The following is a 19,435-nucleotide window of genomic DNA, read 5'->3' as shown; positions in this document are numbered from 1 at the left end:
ATCAAAGTTCATATATGTCACCATATACTACCCTTAGATTCATTTTTTGCAGGCATTTACAGGAAAATAGAGAAATAGACCAGAATTCATGAAAAACTACACTTAATAAAGACTGAGAACCATCCTATGTGTAAAAATGGTTAAACCATACAACAAATAAATATTAAATGGGCAAATAAGCAAATAAATACATAGATAGAATAGATAGATAGATAAGCAGATAGTTAGACAGCTAGATAGATAGATAGACAGATGGACAAATATACAGACAAGATAGATAGATAGACAGATAGTTAAGACATAGATAGATAGACAGACAGAGAGATCGACAGACAGACAAATAGACAGACAGGTAGATAGATAGATAGATAGAGAGAGAGAGAGAGAGAGAGAGAGAGAGAGAGAGAGAGAGAGAGACAGACAGACAGACAAATAGATAGATAGATGGATAGATAAAGATGTTTTAGAACTATGTTGTCCTTGAAAGTGAGGCTATAGGTTGTGGAGTTAGTTGAGCATTGAAATGAGTTCTTGTGTTAGTTCCAAGAGTTGTGTTGCCTTGGGCATAAGTAGAGAGTTGAAAATGGTTTGGTGAAAGAGTCTGAAGTTAAAAATGCCAGGGTACAGTCTTCAAGAAGTTCAACAGAGTTGGAAAACAAAAGAGAATGAATATTCTTAAGAAAACAATTGCTGCTCTGAGGAGGAATAATATGTCACAGATATCAGCTATTGAAATTGTATACTTTAAACGAAGGTAAAAAGAAATGCAATATTAAATTGCTTTATTTACTATAGTTCTCATTACATGTGGAGTGAGATAAAGAGTAACAAATATAAGGGGGAGGAATTTCACTGAGTTAGTCTTGCATTAACAGGAACACAGAAAATAGATTTTCTTGAAACAAATTCAGGAGATTTTTCTTCAAACAGAACATAGCAAGAGCAGTGGTGCTGTACTCAGTTTTAGGAATTAACCAAAGCAAACTTAAGTGTGGTAACAGCAATTATAATACCATTCAATTTTGTATAAAATTTCAACAATGGGATAAGGCCAATTATACCTGACTAAAATATTTTAAAGTAAATGAGAAACAGCTACTGGAAGTTAAATGACAGTCGAACTGTGGGAAGGTATTTGAAAATAAAATGTGAAAGCAAGAATGGTCTTCATAAACAAATCGGGGAAGCTCACAAACCTAGGCCTTCACAGATGTTGGAAACATGAAAGGGGTAAGGCAAACCGAAGGGAGACTTCTGACAAAAACCAACAGCACGCCACTACAGAAATTAGGAAGGCAAAAAGGGAGCATGAAAAAAATATTTATATATAAATAAGAGAAGAAAAGAGGATAACAAAAGAAAGAGTAGGCACATTTGAGAGGAAAGCCATGGCCTGTGGAAGGTGAAAGACTTGCATGCTACCAAATTGTACTTTGCAGCTGTTTTCAAGAGGGTAAGGGGTCACATACACTAGACCCCTACCCCTTTTACTCCTACTCTTCTCCTCACCAGCTCATCAACTCCTTCAGTCTTCCCTTTCCCTTTCCTCCATGGTCCCTGATTAGCGTAAGTGTCAAAGATTACAGGGAGAAGGCAGGAGAACGACGTTGAGGGAGATTTTAAAAAAATTACCCATGATGGAATGGTAAAGTAGATGTGAAGGGGCTCCTCTGTCCTATAGACTTATGGACTTTGTGGGTTGTGATGAGGCCAATATTGAACTTGCAGATTCTTCCACAAATGAGGCAGGAAGTGCTTGCTGGAATAGGCAGGTGAGATGATGCACTTTTAATAATGTCTCAAATGTTTCTTCTCCAATTTATACGAGGAATTCCCAAGAATTAGAGGGAGTGTTGATATTTCTCAAGGTTTTGAACGTTTGTATGGCGAGCAGTTCAAGAAAGATGTGATGAAGATAGAAGAGCTGCAGAAAAAATACACAGGGATGGGGAGGCACAGTAGTGTAGTGGTTAGTGTAACACTATTACAGCACCAGTGACTAGGGTTCAAGTCCCACTGCTGCCTGTAAGGAATTTCTTTGTTCTCCCTGTAATAACATGAGTTTCCTCCAGGTGCTCTGGTTTTCTGTCGAAGATGTATGAGTTAGTAGGTTAATTGGTTGCATGGGTGTAATGGAGAGGCATGGGTAATTTGGGACGGTAGGGTCCTTTACCCTGCTGTATATGACAAGATGCTGCACTTGATGCTACCAAGATAAGAGCCCACTGTGTTACAGGAAAGATAAAAGCACGGATGGAAGATTGGCTGACTGGCAGGAGGCAAAGTGTGAGAATAGAAGGGGCCTGCTCTGGCTGGCTGCCTATGTTCAACGAGGATTGGTTTTCCGACAGCTTCCTTGATTTGAACGACATCGTAAGTCAGCACGTTGTTTGTTATGTCTCCTCTCTCGCTGTGAAGTGCGGACACCTCTTTTACTCTTTTAAGGGGAGAGAGAGAGAGAGCCTGTGGTATGTCGAATTACCAGGTGAACGAATAGTCTTTGGGGTTCTCCAAGTCTGTGTCTTTATTAATGCTTTGCTTCACACTTGAGTGCTCGGAGGGGGGGGGGGGGGCGCCGATTTTTTTTGCTGGTGGGGGAGGGGGGTCATTGCTTTGCTGCTGCTTGTGTGTATGAGGGGAGCTGGGGGGCGACTTTGGGGTTCTAATGTTTAACTGTCATTCATTCTTTTGGGGCACACCTCTGTTTTCATGGATGTTTGCGAAGAAAAAGAATTTCAGGATGTACATTGTATACATTTCTCTGACATTAAATGGACCTATTGAAACAAAATTGATAGAATACATTGGGCCGAATGGCCTAATTTGCTCCTATATCTTACTGTTTTAAATTCTTATGGCATCTCTAAATAAAATAAAATTATGATTGGATGGCATGTTGTAGGGAGAGATTGAATAGGCTGGTTCTGTTTTTCTTGAAGCAAAGGAGAGTGAGAGGTGTCCTGATAGAGGTTTGTCAAATTATGAGAGCCCTAGATAGGGTAGAATCAGTTCCCCCGGTAGGGGTGTCTAGAACTAGAGGGCGCAGGTTTAAGGTGAGAGGGAGGAGCTTTAGAGGGGACCTGGAGGTTAGATTTTTATCACAAGGAGTTGGTACACAGAATGAGCTGCCAGGAGAGATGGTGGAGACAGCAGTAGTAACAAATTTAAGAGAGATATGGACTGGTACTCGGATAAACAGGGCATAGAGACGTAGGGAATTAATGGCACATGTATAGGATAAAAATAGAGGGCTATGTAGTATGGAAGGGTTAGAATGATCCTAGGTTAAAAACTTGGCACAACTTCATGGGCCGAAGAACCTGTATTTAGATTCACAGTCACACAGTATGGAAACAGGCCCTTCAGCCCAACTCATCCACACCAACCAGATGACTGTCTACGCTGGTCCTATTCACCAGCATTCAACTATAGCATTTTAAACCTCTCCTATCCATCCACATGTCCAAATGTCTTAAATCTTGTTATCGTACCTGCTTCAACATTTGAACATGTAGCTTCACATCATTTTATACATTTGTCTGCATCTTCTCACTAATTGCTACTCTCAATAAAAAGGTCTTTTACCCCCATGGCAACCAGAGTCTTAATCTTTCCACAGTTATGCCCTTTATCCCATCTATCACTTTCTATACAACTTAAAAATTATTTCCTCACTTTCCTAGTTTTGACAAAGAGTCTTCCACAAATTTCTCCTTCCACAGCCGCTGCCTGGCCTGCTGGGTGTTCAAGATTTTCCCTTTACTTCATCAGTTATAAAGTGTATTGAAATGTCTTGAGTCTGTGGAAGAAACCGGAATCGTCCTGTGCATTGCCCCAAGCCTGGGTAATGCTCTTCTCTCTTCTAAAGCAACCAATTAGGATTAGTATAGATTGGCATGATAGTCAGTGGGCTGATGGGCCTGTTTCTATGTTTTCGATGCTGTCTGTCCACGTGGGATCCATTTCCTGTGACAAAGTTCAAAACGGACTGTCTACTTTACGAACCTGTTGTCAAGCAGTTGCATTATATAGTCTGCCCAACTTAGCCTGCTGAGTGTAACTAGAACATCAATGCCATGGATGGTGATCTGCGAGGGGTTACTGATATTTATTCCTGTGAATTTCGAGTATTTTGGGTGTTGAAGTTGATGGGTCATGGGGATAATACACATTCTCCTTCCAGACAGTGGCACGAATCAAACCCCGATCAGACAGACGGTCGCTGTGCCATCCTGGCTATGTCACCATGTCACCCTCACAGTCCTATTTTATTACACAGTATTAAATTATATTAATTATATAACAAAATTAATTTCTATTATTGATGAAATCACAATGTATAATTTTACCATTAAAAATATAGTAAGAAAATTGTTTAGGGGTTACTTATAAATATACGGCAGTTTATATTGCGATAGCAACAATTGGAAAATTACTATTTAAAGCATCATAGGATGATTGAGTAGAATTCTAAATCCAAATCCACTGTCCTAATCTGATGGTACGTGCTTCAGCACCTCCTTCTGGATAATTGCACAGGTTTGATAGAGCTTGATATCAGATTATGTACCCAGCCAGGCATGATTGGAATTACAGTATAAGTTAGTGAAACTTGTCCAATATCTCCTCTCCTTCTGCTACAGTTTGGTTTAAGATACTCAGGGGAGCTAAATCCAAACACTCTTTTGTCCTTTCATTGCTCAGGTTAGTCCAGTTTCAATGTCAATGCATGTCCAAGTCTGATGGGATCAATATTATAAACACAAGAGATCCTGCAGATGCTGAAGATCCTGAGCAACACACAAAATACGAAAGGACCTCAACAGGTCAGGCAGCATCTATGGAGAGGAATAAAGAGCTGACGTTTTGGGCAGTGATCCTTCATCGGGATGGAATCAGCATTATACGGTTTTCCTTGCAGTTCTTGAGTTTGAAGGTACACTGCAGCATGCAACTTTTAATTTAAAAGCTAACCTTTTCAATATTAATTTTAAAAGCTAGAAATTCTGGATTTAGCAAAAGAAAGTTTACATTTGCAATTAAGTTTCAGTATTTAGGGAGAAGAACACCATAATAAGTCAGACTCCTTTCTCAGTCTGACTAGCTTGCAAGGAAAAGGAAAGGTCAAATTTTAGAAATTGCTTTAAGCAGTGTGCTTTCTCAGAGGAACGTACTGTATTTACCAATGAAGTAAGCCTACCGAGTCGGCTCATTTGTTAACAATGTATAAAAACATAAAAGACTGAGCTGAGAAAACTAATTACTTTCCTTGTATTTGAAACAACATCAATTAGTCAATATTTCCACCTCACATCATTCAAGTCTTCTAATGCAACAATCTGTGATATCAGCTTTACCATTATGATAATCTCACATTCAATATCTTTGTCTCGGAGGAAGAAATATTTGTGCATGGTATAATTTTGTCCTTGCTGAAAAAAAATTAACTCCACGACATTTGCCTTTCATCACTAAACACTAATTTTAAATGTAAATTATTTCATCAAAGGCTACTTGTATCATTAATAAAGATTTCCCCAAAGGTCCTTTGCAACCATCACTACATTGCTCTTCATTTTAACTGGTATCTCTTTCATTCGGCCTTCTGGGGGACGCTGGCAGTGAGTTACCTCATGAGTAATTATGACAGCTGAAGTCAATCAGTTTTGTTACCGAGAAAGGGCAAAAAAAAGCAACTTTATGATTAAATTTACACACTGACTTTGAATGGGACCTGCTCTCGGGGTTCCATAACTGGCCATTGTTCAGCACGCCAAGGGCATGGCCTGAGAGTCTGGCTCGGATTCACAAGTCCAGGACCTCAAAACTCTGGAGAGAGGCAGATCGAGGGGTGGTGTCACAACAGGAGACCCGTGTGTCATCGGGGAGAGTCAAAATATCCATAGTATGCCAATTTGTGTGCCTGGAGACCCGGGATCTTTGCGATCTTCAGGCATAGAGCTCGAAGAAAAGCAATATAACGGACTTTTAACATCGTAAACCAGCAAGTTGTCTGTTATGTCTCCCCGCTCACTGGGAAAACGGAGATACCTCATTAGGGAGAGAGGGACCCTGCGGTATGTCGAATACCAGGTGGAACGCGAAGTCTTTGGGGTAACTGCAAGTCTGTGTCTTGCTATTGCTTTGTTCATGTTTGAGTGCTTGGTGGTGGTGCTAATGGGTTTTTTTTGCCGGCGGGAGAGGGAGGATTGTTGCTTGCTGCCGCTTACATGCAGGAGGGGGTAGCTGGGGGGGGGACTCCTCTGTTTTCGTGGATGGTTGCAAAGAAAAAGCATTTCAGTATGTATATTGTATATGTTTCTCTGACATTAAGTTGTGCCCTTGAACCTTTGAAATTTTGACCAAATTCAGGGAAATATGCTGGGGGGGGGGCAGATTATGAAACATTATGGCATGTCTAACCAGAATGACATTCCCCAACCTTAAATAATGCCCGTAGTGTGCCAATTTGTGATGGTTCCCTATAGTTTATCAGTTTCTAATTCTTCAAACAGTTCAATTGATTAAGTGTTTGCTTCTACTGATGTCAAAAAGTATCACACACGGGTCTCTGATACTTAACTGAAGGTTGCAACCAAAGCAGGAGACACAGTGTTTAACAACTCATTTTTGGGAAGGCATAAAGAAAGATTAAAGATTAGCTTTATTTGTCACATGTAAATCCAAATATACAGTGAAATGCGTTGTAGCAGCAAATCAGATCAGCGAGGATTGTTTTGGGCAGTCTTCAAGTGCCGCCAAGTTTCCAGTGCCCACATAGCATACCCAAAACTCACTATCCCTAGCTCGTCTCTCTTTGAAATGCGGCGTTAAAGTGGAGGAATCCCACACAGTCACAGGGAGGAAGTACAACCTCCCTTGCTGAAGTCCGAACTTACAGCTGGCATAGTGAAGCAATGTGCTAACCACCTGCAAGTCCAGTATTGGCCTCATCAGCTACCTCAGAACCCACAACGGACATAAGACCACAAGACACAGGACCAGAATTAGGCCATTCAGCCCATCAAGTCTGCTCCACTATTCCATCATGTCTGATTTATTATCCCCCTCAACCCCATTCAATACCTGACTCCACTTCAAAAGTAATTTATTGTCAATTAAATTATTTGAGACATCTTAACAGTGTGAAGGGAACAACATTATTGAAAATTCTTTCAAACCAAACTGAAAATTTGAAACTTTGATTTGGTGTGCCATGTTCTGTTGCTGTGACAGTCATCCCACCTCTTTGCTCAAGTATCCTGAAATTCCATGATCTGATTAATTGATTTTTTGCTATTACAAACAGCAAATTGTCCTTTTAAGTTCATAGTAATTTCATTAGTGTATGGGGTGTCCAGGAAAGGGTATTGCATATAGACCATAAGACATAGGAGCAGAATTAGGCCCAACAAACAAATCTTTTCCACCATTACAAGGCTGATTGAGCATTATCATAGCCATCCCCATCCAGGTATGTGACAGGTATTCCATCATACACCTAAATTAATTGGTATAGATGTTTTCTCGGGATCAGTAGCTGAACAAATCATTGCAAAGTCTCCAGCTTCCCTTGCGATTACAGTACTAAAGCAGATGTGAAGTTCTGCCCATTGGGCAGTCCCAGTTTTTTGAAGGTCAAGCACAAAACCATACTGAAGCAGCTGAAGATCAGATGAGATGCCCAAGCTTTGCAACCTAGAGACTTTGGCTTCTTTCAACGGCTGCATTAGGGAAATTTCAGCAAGCATTACGTGAAGAAAATTAGAGTATTCCTCAAACTGTAAAAATGTTGAATCTCAAATCTGGCCTTATGGATCATATGTAAATGAGTAAGCAATGAGAACATTTGCTGAATAGCCAATCAGAAGTTCAGAAGTCTGGAAGTTGAGGCCCATTGGCCGGAGCCGAGTCTGTGAATCTCTGCACGTCTACTGGGAATGTTGAAGCCTAAGGTCCACATGTCCAAGTCTGAATCCAAGTCTAGTGGAGGCTGGAGGCCGAAGAAGACAGCCTATGCTGGAGTTGGAAGACTGTTAACATGTGGAGGTAGAAGGAAGGAACGGTGTTTGTTTTGTTGTTTGTATTCTGTGTTTTTCTGCCAAGCATAGTGGGCAAACTAAGTTGGTGTTAGGATGTGTGGCAACACTTACAGGCTGCCCCAGCACATCGTCAGATATGTTGGTTGTTAACACAAACCAACGCATTTCACTGTAGGCTTTAAAATACATGCGACAAGTAAATCTGAACCTTTAGTTTAGAATCTTAAAAATGCTGAGGTAATGTTTATGGCCATACCATTTCATTTCCTAAAACCTTTTGACTACATTTACTACAGGTTAAGTAAACCTTATTCGAAACTCCAAACTCTGAAAATCTCTAGAGGTCTGTGATGCGCAGGTCTCTACACACCCACAGACAGTTCTGAGAAGTGACCTCACACATGTAATGAACAGAAGTTAATGACAAATTGAAAAAGACACTGCATAAAGTGAAAAATGAAGGTCTCAAACAAGTGAGAAAGGATCTAGTGCTTTCTGGTATATATGATGAATAAACTCTTTTCGAGCATCCAGCTGGGTACAGGTACTGATTATACCTGACGTTTCGATGACCAACTCTGCCATCTTCTTCAAGGACAATAAAGCATCTGTTATCATCATTACCTGTACCCAGTTAGAAGCTCAAGGAGAGTTTATTCATCTCAAACATATATTGAAAAAGTGGTTTAGTCAGCGTTGCAGTGAACATATGCTGCTTAACGGTATACTGATCATGAAGCAAGTAAAAAACTCTGATAACAAACTGAAGGTTGAAGGTAAGTGTGAACATTCAGCAGGCTGGTTGTAGAAATTTAAGAAAAGGTATGGCATTACGTTTTTAAGGATTTGTGGTGATAAAGCGTCTGCTGATCACAAACCAGCAGAGAAATTAATTTATAAGTTTGACGAGATTGTCGCTAGTGAAAATCTAGCATGCTGAATGGCTGTATCAGTGCATATGTGTGATGAACAAGTGTAAGACAAAGACATAAATTCAGAGTCGGAAATGGCAACAATCCCAAGCTATCTCACTATATATTCCGAAACCCAAAATATCTGAAATCCAAAACACTTCCAGCCCCAAGCATTTTGGACAAGGGGTACTCAACTTGTATTATTGCGTATTTCCCACCCAGAGATGATATTTCAGTAGATGCTATCAGATGCTAGTACTCTATAGCATTCTCCATAATGACTCAGATCTTCCAATTAGAACCGAACAGTTTTGTCTTGAGCTACGATCTTTCTCATAACTGGGAGGAAGTGCAATAAGCTTAATGACATGCAAAACTCCCAGTTCTCCATTCAGCTGGTCCTGAGCCAGCTAGATTCCACTAACCATGGAGTGATAGAGAACGACAGCACAGAGGCAGGCCCTCAGCCTATCTAGTCCATGCTAAACAGTTTTTCGGCATAATCCCATCAACCTGCAGCTAGAATGTTGCCATCCTTTTCCCTCCCATTCATATACCTATCCAAACTTTTCTTAAATGTTGCAGTTGAACCGGTATCCAGCACTTCCACTGGCAGCTCGCTCCAAACTCGCACAGCTCCATGACTGAAGAAATCCCCCCCTCAGATTCCCCTTAAATATTTCACCTATCGCCTTAAACGTAATCTCATCCAACCTTAGGGGAAAAAGTTTGCCAGTATTTACCCTATCTATACCCCTCATAATTTTGTATGTTGCGAAAAAATCACACCCTCATTCTTCCATTCTAGCTCAGATCCTCAAGTCCTATCAACATCTGCGTAAATTTTCTCTGCATTCTTCAAGCTTATTGATATCTTTCCTGTAGGAAGGTGACCCAGAAAAGCACACAATACTCCAAATTCGGCCTTACCAACATCTTACACAACTTCAACATAACACCCCACCTCAATGCTTTGATTTATGGCCAATGTGCCAAAAGTTCTCTTTACAATTCTAGCTTACCGTAACATCATGACATCACTTTCAGGGAATTATGGATTTGTATTCCCAGAGCCCTTTGTTCCAAGCACACCTCAGAGCCCTGCCATTCAATGTGTAAGTCTGACCTGCTTTGTCCAGCCAAAGTGTAACTTACCCGCATTCAGTCCATTAGCCAATTTTCAGCCCATTTTTTCCAGCTGCTTTAGATTATGTTGAAGCCTTTGATTGCCTTCCTGGCTGTTCACAATACCCCCAATCTTGGTGTCAACTGCAAATTTGCTAATCCGGTTTATCACATTATCGTCCAGATCACTGATATAGATAACAAGCAACAACGGACCCGGCACAGATCCTGGCAGCACACCACTAGTCACAGGCCTCCAGTCAGAGAGAGACAACCATATACTACCACTCTCTGTCGCCTTCCACTAAACCAATGCCGAATCCAATTTACTACTTCATTCTGAATGCCTGGAGCTTTAAGCTTCTGGACCAGCTTCCCATGTGGAAATGGACCATGTCACATTCAGTATCTTGTTAACGTGTCACATTCAGTATCTTGTGAAACCTGGTGGTGAGTGACTAAGAATCACAAGGTTTCAGAGTCGGAAATTGCTGTACGCGCAAGTTGGAGTTGGAACAATTTAACCCGAACTGCGTCACCTACTAACACAAAATGATTATCCAAGTATAAAAAAAATGTTGAGATTCTAACACCAGCTATGGCCACGTACCTCATCTTCTGTTTGTGCCAGCTCTTTCTTCAGTTCTTCCACACGCAGTCTTAACTTCTTCACCTCAGATTCATGCTGCTCTACCCTCCTATTGGAATGAGTAAGTTCTGCCATTTTCTCTTGATATTGCTTCTTCAGTTTATTGAGGGCATGCCGAAGGTCAGAGAGCTCCTGGAATTACAAAAGAAAACAACTTACGAACATAATACTTAGAAATCCAAACAGAGTCCAATGACACTGACTTCACTACTGAGGTTCACCACAAAGGTCTACAAGAAAATGGCAGGGAATTTTACACCTTTTCACAACAGGTGGTGAGTATATGGATTGAGCTGCCAGGGTTAGTTCTGGAAGTAGGTATGATTACAACGTTTAAAAGATATTTGGGTACATGGGTAGGAATGGTTACAGGCATATAAGCCAAATGGCGGCAAGTGGGACTACCTCAGGTAGGCAGCTTAGTCAGCATGCACAAGTTGGGACAGAGGGTCTGTTTCCATATTGTTTCACTCCACTGGAGTGGGTCCAAAGGAGGTTTATGAGAATTATCATGGGGTGAAAGGGTTAATGTGCTGTATGAAGAGTATTTGATAGCTCTGGGCGTGTATTTGCTGGAGTTGAGAAGAATGGGGGTGGCGGGAGAGGGCAGGATCTCATTGAAACCTATTGAATATTGAAAGGCCCAGATAGAGTGGACACGGAGAGGATGTTTCCTATAGTGGGCGAGTCTAGGACCAGGGGGCACAGCCTCAGAATAGAAGAATGTCCCTTTATAACAGAGATGACAAAGAATCTCTTTAGCCAGAGTGTGATGAATCTGTGGAATTCGTTGGCACGGACAGCTGTGGAGGACAAGTCATTGGGTATATTTAAAGCAGAGGTTGATAGGTTCTTGATTAGTAAGCACATCATAGGGTACGGGGAGGAGATGAGGAAGCAGGAGAATGGGGTTGCGAGGAATAATGAATCAGCCATGGTAGAATAATGGAGCAAACTTGATGGGCAAATGGCTTAATTCTGCTCCAAAGGCTTATGGTTTTATGATGTATGACTTTAAATAACCACCAAAGCTCAGTATTAAGAACATTCAATTTTGGATTTTTTTCTACCATGTTGATCAAGAATCCATCAATTTCTTTTTTTTTAATCTTTTTGTTTGGCTCAGTTGGCAACATTAATACCAATATGGGGGTCCGTGTTCCATTTCAAGACAATTACATAATCTAAGAAATCTTGGTGTTATACTAAGGAAGTGCTGCATTGACTAAGGTGTAAAAAAATATTCATCTAAACCTGCCTTTCTCTTCGGGTGGAACATTGCCCTACAAAGAGGCCACAAAGTTGGGCTCAGTAACAACCAGAGTCTGACCACCAAACTGGTTCACAGGGACAGTCAAGGTGCCCATGCACTGAATAGTGTGAGCTGGAGGGATGGCATACTGGGGAGGGCACCGCGCTCGCAATGCCAGTGCCCGTCAGAAGTAAACAGAGCAGACAGATCAGGGTGGCAACACTTGATTAACAATCAGTGTCTGATCTGTGCTGAGAATTGCAACATGGATGGTAACAGGTGACGTCAGGAATAACAATTACTCTGTGGGTGCATCCTTTACCATTAAGCACATCTACAAGGAATGCTGCCACAACAAAGCAACATCTACCATCTTGGACCTGCACCATCCAGCCCAGGCCCCTCATCACTGCAGCCATTAGGAAGGAGGCATAGCCTTAGGCCCCAACCACCAAGTTCAACAACAGTTATTACTCTACAACCATCAGGCTCCTGAACCAGCGTGGATATCTTTACTTACCTCAACACTCATTCCCCAACATATGGGGCCATTTTCAAGGACTCACGTTCTCAGTTTGTTTGTTTATTTATTTATTATTTTTGCATTCGCACAACGTGTCATCTGTTGCGCATCGCTTGTCCATCTTTGTGTGTAGTTCTTCATTAATTATTTTGCATTTCTTCCTATCTACTGTGAATGCCCACAAGGAAATGAACCTCGGGGTAGTACATGGTGACATACTCGTACTTTGCTAATACACTTACTTGAACTCTGCCAGCCAGATTTGAATTGATCAGAGAATTGCACTCAGGCATAATTCTTTGTTTCATGATGATACGTATGACTTACAGTAAGAAATATTTTACCAAAATAAGCTGGGGTAAACTGGACTCACTGCAATAAAATACAATTGCATTTGGAGCTTCAATACTTCAAGGTTTGAGTGAATGACGGTTTGATGAAAAGGAGAATGCTGCATGTTCTGTTACAAATAAGAATCTCAGCTTGAAATTAGCACAGCAGTAAGCTACATTCAACATCCCCTAGTGCATTTATTATCAAGGTATGTATAAATTATACAACCTCGAGGTTCATCTCCTTACAGGCTGCCATAAAACAGGAAACAGACACTCAGTGTCATTCTGGCAGCCCAGTCAGCAGCGGGAGCAGTGCAGACAGGAGTAAATAGAAGTACAGGAGGGACAAGTGGAGTGGCCATTGTTGGGAGTGGGCCAGTGGTGAGAGTGGGAGTGTCGGGCTTTGGCTCTGGGTAAGTTCTCCAGGTAAACTTATGTGAAGTTTCTCTTTTTTCTCACTCTACCAGGGGTAGGTACAGTGTAGTTTAAATGGGCATTGTGAGTTTTTCATGCCAGATGTCGGAGTTCTGGGAGACCCAGAGTCTCCCCAGGAACTACATCTGTGTGAAGTGCATCCGGCTGCAGCTCCTTCAGGACCGTCTTAGCAGCTGGATGACCTTCGGCCTGTACAGCAGAGTGAGGAGATCATCGATCGGGGTTACAAGCAAGTAATCACCCCTAAGTTGCAGGAGGCAGGTAGCAAGGTGACTGTCAAGAGAAGGAATGGGATGTGAATAGGCAGTTAGCGCAGAGCACCACTGTGGCCATTCCCCTCAATAATAAATATACTGTTTTGGACACTATTGTGGGGGACGACCTCCTGGGGAACACCACAGAGACCAGGTCAGTGGTGCAGAAGAGAAAGAGGGAGAAGAAGGAAGCGGAAGTGATAGGGGACTCAACAGTCAGAAGGAGATTCTGTGGACATGAACGGGACACCTAGGTAGTATGTTGCCTCCCAGGTGCCAGGGTCAGCGACATCTCAGATCGTGTCCACAGAATTTTAGAGAGGGAAGGAGAGCAGCCAGATGTCTTGGTACATATTGGTACCAATGACATAGGAAGGAAAAACAAAAAGGTCCTGAAGAGAGAATATAGAGAGCTAGGCAGAAAGCCAAGAAGCAGGACCTCCAGGATTGTAATTTCTAGATTGCTACCTTTGCCATGCATCAGTGAGGGTAGAAACAAGATGATCTGGTAGATAAATGCGTAGCTGAGAAGCTGGTGCAGGGGGCAGGGCTTCAGGTTCTTGGATCACTGGGATATCTTCTGGGGGAGATATGACCTGTTCAAAAGAGACGGGTTGCACCTGAACCCGAGGGGGACCAATATTCTCGCGGGCAGGTTTGTTAGAGCTGTTGGGGAGGGTTTTGACTAATTTGGTGGGGGGGGGGGGGCGGTAAGGACCAGAGTGAAGGGACTCAGGATAGGACGGATGGTATAAAAAAAACAAAAATAGCATGCAGTCAGACTGTCAGAAAGGGCAGGCAGATGATAGGACAAAATTTCAGCCAGCAAGGTGAGTTGCATTAGGAATGCAGAATCAAAAAGGGTGGCAAATACAGTACTCAAAGTGTTATATCTCAATGCACAGAGTATAAGAAATAGGGTGGATGATCCTGTTGCACTATTATAGATGGTCAGGTATGATGTTGCGGCCATCACTGAATCGCTGCTGAAGGATGGGTGTAGTCGGGAGCTGAATGTCGAAGGTTACACGTTGTATCCGAGGGATAGGAAGGTAGGCAGAGGGGGCGGCGTGGCTCTGCTGGTAAGGAATGGCATCAAATCAGTGGAAAGCTGTGACATAGGATTGGAAGATGTTGAATCCTTGTGGGTTGAGTTAAGAAACTGCAAGGGTAAAGGGACTGTGATGGCAGTTATATACAGGCCTCCAAGTGGTAGCTGGGATGTGGATTTAGATTGCAATGGGAAATAGAAAAGGCGAGTCAAATGACAGGGTGCAGAGCAAAGTCAAGATGGCACTAAACAGCGACTCTTCTCTTGCATCTTCATAAACAGCTCTATTTCTATCTTTGAAATCTCTTTCTTTCCCTTTCAAGGTTCTTTTGAAGACCCTGACCTCTGACTTCAGTTCTTTGTGGGAATGGGACCTGCTCTCTGGGCCTCACGACCGGATGCTTTTTGATACCCCAAGGACGCGGCCTGGAAGACTAATGCGCCTTCAGGGTGCCGGATTTTTGTGGCTCTGGAAATGGGCTGATTCAAGGCTGATGCCCCTGACCTAGGCATCACGCGAGCATACGGAACATCAGGAGCAGCGGACTAGCTGCTAGCTGTGTGTCCAGAGACATGAGTTCCTCAGGCGCAGAGCTTGGAACGTGCGACGCAACAGACTTTCAACACCATAAGTCAGTGAGTTGTTTGTTATGCCTCCCCTCTCGCTGTGAAATGGGGACACCTCTTCTTCCCTTATTAGGGACAGACCCAGAGCCTGTGATACATCCAATTACTGGGTGAATGGGTAGTCTTTGGGGTACTGCAAGTCTGTGTCTTTATTGATGCTTTGCTGCACGGTTGAGTGCTCAGTGGACGGTGCAGATGCTCTTCTGCTGGTGGTTTAGAGGGGCGCGGGGGGGGGGGGTTGTTGCCTTGCTGCTACCCATGTATGGGAGGGGGGAGCTGGGGGGGGGGTTTGCCTTTGGGGTTCCAATGTTTAACTGTCATTCATTCTTTGGGGCACTCCTCTGCTTTCGTGGATGTTTGTGAAGAAAAAGAATTTCAGGATGTAGATTGTATACATTTCTCTGACATTCAATGTGCCTACTGGAAAAAAGGGCAATGTTATGACAGTCATTGGAGATTTTAACATGCAGGGATATTGGGAAAATCAAGTTAGTAATGGATCTCAAGGGAGTAAATCTGTTGAATGCCTATGGAATGGTGTTTTAGGGGAGATTGTCATTGAGCCTACTAGGGGTTCAGCTATACAGGATTGGGTGTTACGTAATGAACTGGGGGTGATTAGGGAGCTTAAGGTAAAGGAACACTTAGGAGACAGTGATCACAATATGATTAAATTCAATTTGAAATTCGATAGGGAGAAAGTAAAGTCTGACGAAGCAGTATTTCAGTGGAACAAAAGGAAATTACAGTGGTACGAGAGAGGAGTTGGCCAAAGGTAAATTGGAAGGATCTGCTAGCAGGGATGACAGCAGAGCAGAATGGTGTGAGGTTTTGGGAAAAATGAGGAAGGTGCAGGATATATGTATTCCAAAAAAGAACTACTCAAACGGCAAAATAGTACAACCATGACTGACAAGGGAAGTCAAAGCTAATGTAAAAGCAAAAGAGAGGGCATACAACAAAGCAAAAATTAGCAGGAAGACAGAGGATTCGAAAGCTTTTAAAAATCCACAGAAAGCAACAAAAAGAATTGTTAGGAGAGAAAATATGAAATATGAAAGCAAGCTAGCAAACACTATCAACTAGGATAGAACAAGCATTTTCCAAGTATATAAAAAATAAAAGAGAGATGAGAGTAGATATAGGACCCTTAGAACATGAGGACAAAATAATGGGGGACCAGGAGGTGGCAGATGAGCTAGATGAGTACCTTGCTTCAGTCTTCACTGTGGAAGACACTAGCAGTGTGCCAGATGTTGAAGGCAGTGAGTGAAGAAGTTACTATTACAAGGGAGAAGGTGCTCAGAAAGCTGGGGTCTGTCTTGCCCTAGGTTAAGCCGCTAGCCGAACCTAGGGCAAATAGCTTCAGAATTGAAGTTTTACGAAAGACACGAAGCCAGGCATCACTGCGACTAGAGCAGGTCACAGCCTCCGTTCAGTGCAGAGCTGAGTAATAATCATCGCGGAGAAACCTGAAGAACCCGCCCTAGCCTCTGGTCCTGACACCCTGACCTTTTCCATCTGGCCCGGCGATTAAATCACCCAAACATTGGGTCGTTCCTTAGGTCAGACCGCTCTGAGGCCTAAACCCCACCACCACCATTTGACCTGTACCCGACCTTTCCATTTTGGCCCTGTGCTTAAATCAATCAGGCATCAGGACTTTCCTCGCTCTCGAGGATGCCACAACTCTGCTTTGACTCCGTTTCAATCCCTCCTCCACCTTCGCTTTCCTCATCCGTGCCTTCCCTGCACCTCCGCCACTGCTTACTCTCCATTGTTAGCAATGATCGTTATTAATAAAGTATTATTGACAAGGAATTTAATGGTTTTCTTTGTATTGTGCTTCAGCCACCAAAAGCAGTCACCAGCATCACCAGCATCATCTTAAACCGGAAGTTTAAGTATGATTTTCAATCTCCCTCAAATCTTTATCTTTGGTGTAAAGATGTACAAAGTTACTGTAATGCAGTGCAACATACAAAAGAGACTTGCCACGACGGTAAACACAAGAGATTCTGCGGATGCTGGAAATCCAGAGCAACTCACACAAAAGTGCTGGAGGAACTCAGCATTTATGAAGAGGAAGAAACAGTCGAAGTTTTGGGCCGAGACCCTTCATCAGGCCTGGAAGGGAAGTGGGAAGAAGCAGAGCAAGAAGGTGGGGTGAGGGGAAGGAGAACAAGTGATCGGTGAAACTGGGTGAGGGGGAAGGACACTGGGATGAAGTGAGAAGCTGGGTTGTGATAGGTGGGAAAGGTAAAGGGCTTTCTTTCCAGTCCCGATGAAGGGTCTCAAACTGAAATGCTGACAATTTACTCCCCTCTACAGATGTTGTCTGATCTTCTGAGCTGCTTCAGCAATTTTGTGTGTTGCCGTGATGTTTACAGTCTTAATAATTCATAGGACAATCAGATCTTACAACCTCCATTCATCCCACAATCAAAGTCACTTAGATCACATCTCTTCCCCATTCTGACGTTTGGTCTGAACAAATGAACCTTTTGACCATACCTGCATGCTTTCATGCACTGAGTTGCTGCCGCATGATTGGCTGATTAGATATTTGCATTAATGAGTAGATGTACTGATGTACGTAATAAAGTAGCCACTAAGTGGAGCTTCAGGTATCATATGGATCTCAGTTTTGATGGACATGACCCAAATGTCAGCTCCACTTTTTATCAAATTGCAGCATTTGCAACTTCAATGTTCGTAATACAGTGAGAATAGAAAAATTGGCCAATATTTTAGACAGACATATAGTAACTAAAATTTTACTGTAGGTGGCTTCTATCAAAATCAGTTCATTACTTTCATTTATAGTTCAGCTCTGCTAAATATTTGTCTGATAAGAAACCACACTGCAGATACGATTAATCTTCCTTCTGCCTCGACAGGATGCCTATTTGCTTTGACCTTCAACTCCCAGCCAGACAAAGCGAAAGGAAGCAAGACTGACAAGTGGAACCGGATTTGACAGCACACACATTTCTCAGCCATGCGTTGCTATATCAGTGCTTGAACAAGTCAGTTCTGCAACTTCACAACCACACTGCCATCTCCTATTTCCAAAGTATCAATTATCAATGACCATGCTACTATTAAAATATACTTGACTACTCAAATACAATAACATCAATCTGTCATAAGTGAACAGTTACATTTAGAAGTCTGTTATTCAACTGCACAGCTTTAGAAGCTAACATTACACACTCAGCGGCCACTTTATTACATACATTCTGTACCTAATAAAGTGGCCACTGGGTGTATGTTTATGATCTTCTGCTATAGGCCATCCATTTCAAAGTTCCACATAATGGGGGTTAAGGGATGCTCTTCTGCACACCACTGTTGTAACGTCTGGTTTTCTTGAGCTGCTGTTCTCTTCTTGTCAGTTGAAACCAATCTGACCATTCAACTTGGACCTCTCTCATTAACAAAGCATTTTTGCTCACCGAACAGCCACTCACTGTACATTTTATGTTTGTTTCTCGCACCACTCTCTGTAAGGTCTAGAGACTGTTGTGCACGAAAATAGCAGGAGAGGTACTGGAACCACCCTGAGTGGCAACAACCATCATTCTACGGGCAAAGTCACTTAGATTACATTTCTTCTTTGACGATTGGTCAAAATGAATAACAACTGAATCTCTTGACCATGTCTGCATGCTTTTGATTGGCTGATCAGATCTGGATATTTGCATTAATGAGCAGGTGTACTGGTGTACATAATAAAGTGGCACAATGAGTGTAAGTTGATTAACAAGGACCTCATTTTCAAATCGCAATAATTAAGAACTGTTGGTGTGTTTTTCTTGTGAAGTGAAAACCACAGGCTAGTTTTTAAGATATTCAAACAAAACAGTATGTCTGAAGAGCATTACTTTTCCAAAAATGCTGAAAGCAATAAAATGTGGAAAATTTAAACCCCCATAGAGATAACTCCGATATGTTTATATCAGGTTATTGGATGTCAACTTTTATATTACAGCTGATGACCCACTAGATGTAGGTAACTTGGACCAGACAGACAACTTCCAAAATTGCAGACAACAGCATGGCATTATGAAAGTGTCCACATAAAATAACGTCCCCATCATATTTGCCATTTTAAGTTTATACGCACGTGTTTCTCTCTCTCTCTCCCCCTCTCCCTCTCCATACATATATATACATAAAAGATGTGGCTTCCCTGCATTACTGCACAGAATTTACTGCCAGAAGT

General features: G+C 42.2%; 1 protein-coding gene across 4 annotated transcripts in view; it reads right to left on the bottom strand.

Moving 5' to 3' along the window:
* Window positions 1-19,435, bottom strand: part of LOC140730756 (coiled-coil domain-containing protein 102A-like) — a 451,176-nt gene that overhangs the window by 143,776 nt on the left and 287,965 nt on the right. For all 4 annotated transcript variants that reach the window (XM_073051621.1, XM_073051629.1, XM_073051639.1 and 1 more), the window contains exon 7: window positions 10,692-10,862. In XM_073051621.1, the coding sequence (XP_072907722.1) occupies window positions 10,692-10,862 (171 nt within the window). The remainder of the gene's footprint in view (window positions 1-10,691; window positions 10,863-19,435) is intronic.

Source organism: Hemitrygon akajei, chromosome 1 (genome assembly GCF_048418815.1).
Source record: "Hemitrygon akajei chromosome 1, sHemAka1.3, whole genome shotgun sequence".
Classification (NCBI taxonomy): domain Eukaryota; kingdom Metazoa; phylum Chordata; class Chondrichthyes; order Myliobatiformes; family Dasyatidae; genus Hemitrygon; species Hemitrygon akajei.
This window is presented reverse-complemented; position numbering and strand designations above follow the sequence as displayed.